Raw genomic sequence first — 8,203 nt, forward strand, 5'->3', positions numbered from 1 at the left:
TGAAGGAATGGGACTAAACTTTGAATTTGGTTAGTCTTTGATGTTATATCTAGTTTTTGAAACTCTGTTTCTTATAAAATTGAGATTGATTGGTAGTCGAGGCATTGTGGTTACATCTCTCATTCTAATTAATATTATTTTAGTATCTTATCATCCCCATAAATCATAAAATGTTTTTATATTTGGAGGCTTTTTATAAGTTAAAAGACATTTAACACATAAAAATCATATTGATTTGGATTTTTCAGACCATATAAAAGTTTCCTGACGTTAAATTCTGCCATTCTATTTCACCATTTTCCATACACATCCATTCACCCATTTCATCATCTTATATTCTTATACATATTTTGCGTCCATCATCACGTCACATCTTCATCTATCTCACTCGCTCATTTCCATTTGATCTATCCATGTCGTTCTACCTAATCTTTATATTATTATTCATATTTTTATTAATATCATTCCAGTTAAATAATTATTAGCATCCTTGCACCTCCTCAAATTCATCACATCACAATGCCCTATTTTATCTGTATATCCTCTCATCCCTGTTGGACCCCCATTTAAATAGTATTTAAGCCCTATGGAGTTGACCCTCAATGGTCTTGGACCCTCATTCCCTGTTGAGGTGACCCTTGCTCATTACTTACTAGTCAAATTATTTTTATAAATTTTATTATTAATATCAAATGCAACAATCATCTGCTCTGCCCCTGTCACGCCCATCACCAGCAATTGTGACCTAGATCTCCCCAAGCTCTGGTAAAGGTTTTTCATTATAATTAATCAGTATTTCCAGTTATAAATTTCCATAATAGTTCCCCAACGCTGTATATAAAATTTGCATAAATTAGGTTAGATAGGATTAATGCTATTTTGACCTCGCTATAATTGTTTTGAGTTACTTTTCACTAGTTTGCTTTCATTAAATTATATTCAATTCCTTAAATATAAATAAAAAGAAAAAACTAAATATAAAATTCACTTACTAAGTACTTGCTTCTCATCCATTTGACCCTTGCCTGCCCTTTATGAAAAAATATAAATATTTTTTGCATAAATCAGAAGCGGTAAAAAGATGTATTTGACCCTATTTTTGGTTCATCAGCCATGCGCAGTTGCAACAATGTCATAAATTCAATCATTTATTAAGCCCCTCGATATTTGGTTATAGGGATGGCAGGGGTGGAAACCCTAACGAGGATGTACTCAATCATATTAAAAGGTAAATTTTTGCTATTACGAAGGCAAGAATTATATTGTGTTGTATTTATTGGGTTAGAGCATAACAAAATGGAAGCATGGGGCATGCAAAACGTCCCAATGGGGTCAATATGGCTGAATATGCGTGTGATGCTTATTTTCATGAATTCAGAGTTGATCAGATAAAAGAGGTGACTGATACAAATATTCATGGTTCGTGGTGTCTTTGAGTTCATTGGTGAGCTTGTTGATGAAGGTCTTGTTTCTGAGGACATTTTTCACGTCCTCATTATTGCATCCTACTCATTAGTTGAATTAAGGTTAGAATCAAATCCAATGGTGATATTTGTTATGTAATAAGTTGTTAAGCCCTTTATTGGGGTAGAAGGAGATCCACCAGGCTTCTATTCACTTCCTAAGTTTTCCCATCAAGCTGAGGGTGGAAGGCCCCCTTATGGTGCCACTAAGTTTTCCAAATATAGCTCATAATTTTCCAGGGTAGTGGAGATATTTTGAAAACATATATCATTAGATAACATGTTATCCAGTATCTTCGCCACCCTGGCGAGATATAGTCTTGCAAGTGACAATGTGCTATCACTTATTAGCTGGCATATGATGTGATTTGTGGATTTGGCCTTTCTTAAGATCAACCTTACTAAGATAATCATTTATTTTTTAGTTTTATGATGTGTAGGAGCCGGGTTAAGAGAATTCACGGCAAAACAGTCATTGCACACCAGGTGCGAATGCCATTTTAAGACCAAGGGGCCTACTTTGGCACTGCCTTTGCATGTCTGAATTACTCTTATTTAAAATACAAGATGAATGACTTTAAAGCCATATGAAGATACATGAATAGGTTGAAGATTTCACCAAGTTCGAGGAGGTCCATTGGGAAATATGCGATAGACGGATAGGATGAATGATTTTAAATCTAGCATTAATTCTAATTTTTAATGATCTTCTCCCTCTACTTTATTTATTTTCCTATTTTCAGATCTCTATTTTTATGATATTATTGCTATTGTTTGATAAATGTTGCAAAAGGAAAAATGAGAAAAAATGTTTATTTTTGATGCTACATGGCATGCACCACATGGGTGCCACGTTGGAACGACTGCACATTGCACCCGCACGCGGCGCTTATGCGTCTCCCTTCACTATTTATCATTGGACCTAAGAACAACGAGTCATTTAATCAACATGTACGAGGTGAGCTCTGCGACGTAGACACACCAAGGTCAGAGAACCTATAATGTATTTCCTCATAACCTTCAGCATAGGTCCGTGGGCCCTTGCGTGTGGTTTGCAGTATCTAAGCTCATACCTTGCCTAAAAACTTGGTTGAACATAAACACTAATCTTATCATAGATAAAAATATCCCCTAGGTGGCGACCAGGGCATGGCTGGATCAATTACGATAATCCTCGAGGCCACCTTGTATAAAATATTTGTATGAACTCGAAACCGAGAGGCTGAGCATTTCCAAGGTTGAAACATCAAAGCACGAGTCAACTGAAATAGATCAACTATTACTGTCAGCTCTGCTGGAGCAGAACAAACCAGCAGCCAACCGCCACATTTAGGGTTTCAGAAAAGAAAAAAAGACTTCTTCAAATTCCGATCAGAGTCTGGGGGTTTAACTATCCAATACTAGGACCGGGCATAGAGTGGGCCCAATACTAGGACCTGTCCGGGCCCGAGTTTAAGTGACTTAATTCACATAAACAGTGAAATAAAATATACAATAAGGGGCTCGGTTAAACAATTATCAATCAGGAAGCCAAGTCCACATCTCTTGAAGCATGAAACGTCGAGGCTCTGAGGTTATCCAGGCGATAAAGAGCACCTGATAGGCGAGTTTATGAGTGGGTCACAAAGTGAATATGAATATTAATCTATGAAGTTAATGAATCTTCATGTTATGAAGTCAATACAAACGTCGGAGCAGGGGCTGGCCCCGGCCCCGGCCCAGGCCCCGACATCGGCCCGGCCCCGGCATCGGCCCCGGACCCGGCCCCCGCCCCAGCATCGTCTCGGCCCCGGCATCGGCCCCGTCTCAGCATCGGCCCGTCCCGGGCATCGGCCCCGGCCCCGGCATCGGCTCTGGCCCTGGCCCCGGCACTCAACACCCAGCATGATGTTATGCTAATTTTTTTAAAAAACCCAGAATTCAAAATAATATGTCCATAATACCCACTTGTTCTATTTACTGTGGGGAAAATCTGGGGCTATAAATAGTAGACCTCAGTTAGGCCAGAAGAAAATTTGTTTCAGACCAGCCTCCATCTCCCTCCTGTCTGAGAGTGGCGCTGCAAGATTGCTCGGAATGCAGCAGGTACGTCTCCTAGTGTGCATATTTTTGTTTAGATGATGATCAATGAGTAGTGATTGATTGTTTTGTTTGCCAAAATGCGTGGTTGTATTTGGAATTTCTCGTCTTCTAGCATTCGGGATCGGATACCGAGGTTACGTGGGAAGACCAGCTGAATATCAACAAATTTAGCAGGTTGAACAACCGATTTCATGAGCTAGAAGACGAGATCAAGATCGCAAAGGTATTCTACTATTTTGCCCTCGAAGTCCTATTTCTTTTTTCTCGCTACTAGTGTTCATGTTTTTGGTTTATGATATCAACGTTGGGTTTTCTGTATTGACGAAGCAACTTTTAGAGAAAAACGATAACTTTGGGAAGGATTTGAGAGCTGCAAGTTTAAATTTGTTGTATCTTTTTCTTATACTATCGCGATCTTGAAAGTTCAAGTACCCTTTTAAGCTAATTTTTTACTTCATAGGGAGGAGATAACGGGAGTACAGAAGCGAGAGAAAAAGAAATAGAAAGATAGAGAAAGAAACAGAGAGAGAGATAATTCCTTTAGAAAGAGAGAGATGGCGATTATGAAGAGAGGTGGGGAGATAAAATCTAAACAGTTATATGGATTGTAAGAGAGGAATATTGCATGAAACCCGACTTCGATCTCTAATGCATGCTTAAAAACATCTGTAATGCATGCTTAAAACGAAAATAATTAATGCATGAGTCAAGAGAGGAGTAGGAATTCAAGAGTCCGCTTGAGTTACTGTACTCTATGCCCTCGAACTCGCATTTCCCTTTCTCACCACTGTTGTTCATGATTTTTTTAAAGAAATCAACTTTGAGTTTTCTTTACTTATGAAGATTTTTAGAGAATAACTAAACCTTTCACAAGGGTTCGAGATCTGAATTTCCTTTTCAAGTCTGTTTTGTCTCACAATTTTGTGTTTTACTGCTTTTTCTTGTCCACGGGGAGGAGACAACGGAGTTCATGAGAGAAGGATGGAGGGATGGAGAAACCTACTTCAAACTCTAATGCGTACTTAAAAAGAAAATAATTAGTACTAATGAGATTCCAGAACTCGCTGGATTAAAAAAATTAAATATACAAAATTTATTACATATTAAGATTTTCCTTTCAGCAAGATGGAGATAACTAAAGAGAAGAAGGCTTAAGAGGAGTTTCACGCCTGGTGAAAATTGTGGCCTGTTGGTTAAATAATTTCCCTTGTCAGGATTTCTTAATTAAATTCTACTTCAGTTATTAGAGTGTCTCCTTTTTCTTGTACTACCATGTTTGCAACTGCATTAAATTTTACTGGCTTTATGCCATAATCCCTTGTATAGTTTAATTATCTGGAATACAATTATTATTCCAACGCATTCTTTCCTAAACTCCAATTTTGTATTTATTAGTTTATTCATCATGCTCTAGTTAAATTATATCTCTTGAGTAAGTGGGTGTACGTCTTAGGTATTCATTCAGCTCTCTCTCTTGTCTAGTTAAAGACATCAGTTATATTTTGCTTGGCCTCTGCGCCTCTGATATAGTTTGCTCCTTATCCCTAACTTATTTCTGTGAACATTATTGAAATGTCCGCAGTGAAGATTGAAAATTTTGTGGTTAATAGCTAAAATAGAAGAAAGGAGCTGAGAAAGAGATTATTGCCAAACTTGTTTTGTTCTCTTTTTCAGCGGAGATAATTCTCTGAAACACTCGCTTTTTACATTGCTCTTTCTAGGTTTCCCTTTTGTGTTTGTTTTAGATCCGGTACATATATCCGATTTATGTCAATTACTTCTACTTATTGCGTTCTGAATACTTTTCATAACACCGCGGTTGCTTCATTCAATGTCTTATTGAAGTTATTATGTAGTTATCTCATCACGTTTCATAACGCCACCGTTGCTTCATTTAATGCCATATTGAAGTTATTGAGTTTTTATCTCATCACGTTTCATAACACCACAGTTGCTTCATTAAATGTCATATTGAAGTTATTGTGTAGTTATCTCATCCTGTTTCATAACACCACAGTTGCTTCATTTAATATCTTATTGAAGTTATTATGTAGTTATCTCATCACGTTTCCCTCAAATCTGGAAGGTGTAGATCTGGGTGCACGAACAGACAAAGAAAGGAGAATAACAGGAGACTTTGAAAGTTACCCGAATTCTCCCTACATGGACAAATAATTCTTAACAGCGTAAAACCTAAGAACACACATGTAGCAATAACTTAGTGTGTATTTACTGTAATCATGCATGAAGTGGCGGCTATCGTAAATGAGTTTAAATAGATTAATTCTTGGAGTTGATTATCTTTGTTCCAACTTTTGATTTCAGGATAAGAATGAAAATGTGGAGGATGCTAGCAATGAGCTAATACTCAGTGATGAGGATGTTGTGAGATTTCAAATAGGGGAAGTGTTTGCTCATGTTGCCAGGGAAGATGTGGAAGAGAATCTGGAAAACATGAAAGAAGAGGCAGCTAGGCATCTAGAAAGATTAGAGGCAGAGAAGGAGACTGTGCTGGCACAAATGGGAGATTTGAAGAAGATTCTCTATGGTAAGTTTAAGGATTCCATCAATCTTGAAGAGGAGTGATTTGTTGTTTAGCTATCTTTTTACCACCTGTTTCTTGCTCATCATCTCAGATTTAGATGTCCATGCCACTTTTATTTGGGTATTTCAAATATGCAAATTAAACCATTTTTCTCTTGATTCTCTGACTCAGGAGTCCTTTAATTTATATAATTTCTTCTTTTTTCTTGTTCCAAAAATTGTCTAGGTTGCGTGCTTCAGTTCATCGATAATAGTTTATATTTTTTTTATGTCAGTTCGGAAAACAATTGATTTTGTGGATAATCGTTAGTGTCGAAATATTTACCGCGAAATTTTGTTTGTTTTGCAAAGAAATGAGACTCGCATTACATTTTATACTCAAAATCATAAGTAGATAACCATCGACACCCATCTTAAAGACAAAATATGAATGCTTGGTTTTTGAGCCGTACCTTCACTATTTGTCTATTGAATTTATGTTTAAAACTTTTATTTTTCAGAAATGCACCACATAGATTTTTATTACTTTAATATGCACAATATTTGATGTTCCATGTTACATTACTCTGTATCATGAGACTGATGATCATCAACTTAATTGACATTTGTTATTTTAATACAATAATTTATATCAATAGAAAGTACAAAACCGACACAAAACTTTTGATTACTGAACACTAAATAAGTTAGCTAGAAGAATATCAAAGAGCTCAGACATCTTACAATCTCTTCATTGTTTCCCAATGTTTTTCTTAATGTTTTTTTTGTTTGATTAGATTTACCTTCAACTTAAGCTTGAAGGTTAAATTAGGGAAAACCTGTTACAAGTCTTCTATGGTTTGCTGTTGGAACTTGATTAACAAGAAATATTTTTGAGAAATTCGATGGAATGAGTATCGGTTGATTCCTCGCAATTAAACCAAAAGATGACAATCTAAGGTGATGAATCTTGCATCCTTTACCTCCTGCAGAACAACTATAGTTCTTTAAAATACTTCATGTTAGCTTAATTCTGAAGTTATTTCACTATTTTATGTCAATTTTGAAATTATTATTTTCATTAATTAAACGAGAGGAAGGTTTTGAACTTCACATAGTCTGCGACTGTTCTTTGTAAGAGATCTATTACTAATTCCCCAAAGATGTGAATATGCTGCCCTTCCATCAGACACGTTTCACTTCACAATAGTTTCCTCTAGCATCTAGGGATTGGCACGCGTCATCCGTCACCTCACGCGTCACCGAGACGGAAACGTGACGGATGACGGTATTAGGGGTCCGTGATGGTGACGGTGACAGATGACGAAGTGGTCGCGACAGTGACGGGGTGCCCTTGTCGTGTGACGTGACAGAACAGCCGTCACGGATGACGTCCGTGACAGAATTTTTGAAAAGTTAAAACAGGCTGAAATACATATAAAAATCATTAGTTTTACTCTTTCTGACATGGCCAATTCAATTTCCTGGCATTTTGCACAGAAGTCCCTGTTTTTTTGTGCGCACAAACTGACGTCGCCTATAAATAATTGGAGATATACCCGTCTGTTCAAGTAGGGTTTTATTCACGTCACTGGTGCCGCTTATGCCGTCACGGTGACAGGGACGTGAAGGGACGCTCTATGGAGGGACGGTGAATGGAGGGGCGTGGCTACATTTATGTGTTCTACAATGATCAACATAATATATTTTTTGCTTTACTATTTGATGAATGACACAAACTACTGTTCTCACTCTAGTCACTGCCTCCATAGAACCGATGCATATCTATGACAAGTAGTCCTCGTTTGGTTCATCCGCCTCTGATTTCACTATCATAAAGGCTTGCAATTGTGTTGGAGTTTTGGTATCCAAAACTCTTTTGTATCAACTAAAATACAATGTTCACTGTGTGTGGGACACATGCCACATGCCTAATGGTGCTGAACCTGAAACTAAAAAATAAGGTTTTAATTCTTCATTGGTGTTCTTGAGTTTAATAAAAATATATATATAAACATACTCTCTACGTGAAACCTAAGTATAATTAGTGATGAGAACTGATTCTTTCTACATGAAACCTTAATTAAGGATTTAATATTCTTTAAATAGTGCTTATTTACATGACGTGAGATATG

General features: G+C 37.0%; 1 protein-coding gene across 5 annotated transcripts; it reads left to right on the top strand.

Annotated features, from left to right (window-relative positions):
• Positions 1 to 3,434: 3,434 nt before the first annotated feature.
• On the top strand, positions 3,435 to 7,879 carry AIP3 (ABI3-interacting protein 3). Of its 5 annotated transcripts, none has more exons than XM_078581239.1 (4): positions 3,435 to 3,548; positions 3,658 to 3,768; positions 5,871 to 6,093; positions 7,641 to 7,879. In XM_078581239.1, exons 1-4 carry the CDS (start codon positions 3,540 to 3,542, stop codon positions 7,721 to 7,723), a joined length of 426 nt encoding a protein of 141 aa, XP_078437365.1. In that variant the 5' UTR covers positions 3,435 to 3,539; the 3' UTR covers positions 7,724 to 7,879. The 5 variants fall into 5 exon arrangements, with proteins under 5 accessions (XP_078437365.1, XP_078437367.1, XP_078437370.1 ...); XM_078581241.1 differs by having other exon boundaries at positions 7,644 to 7,879; XM_078581244.1 differs by having other exon boundaries at positions 7,690 to 7,879.
• Positions 7,880 to 8,203: the final 324 nt, after the last annotated feature.

The sequence above is a fragment of the Wolffia australiana genome, chromosome 9, assembly GCF_029677425.1.
Source record: "Wolffia australiana isolate 7733 chromosome 9, ASM2967742v1".
NCBI lineage: Eukaryota > Viridiplantae > Streptophyta > Magnoliopsida > Alismatales > Araceae > Wolffia > Wolffia australiana.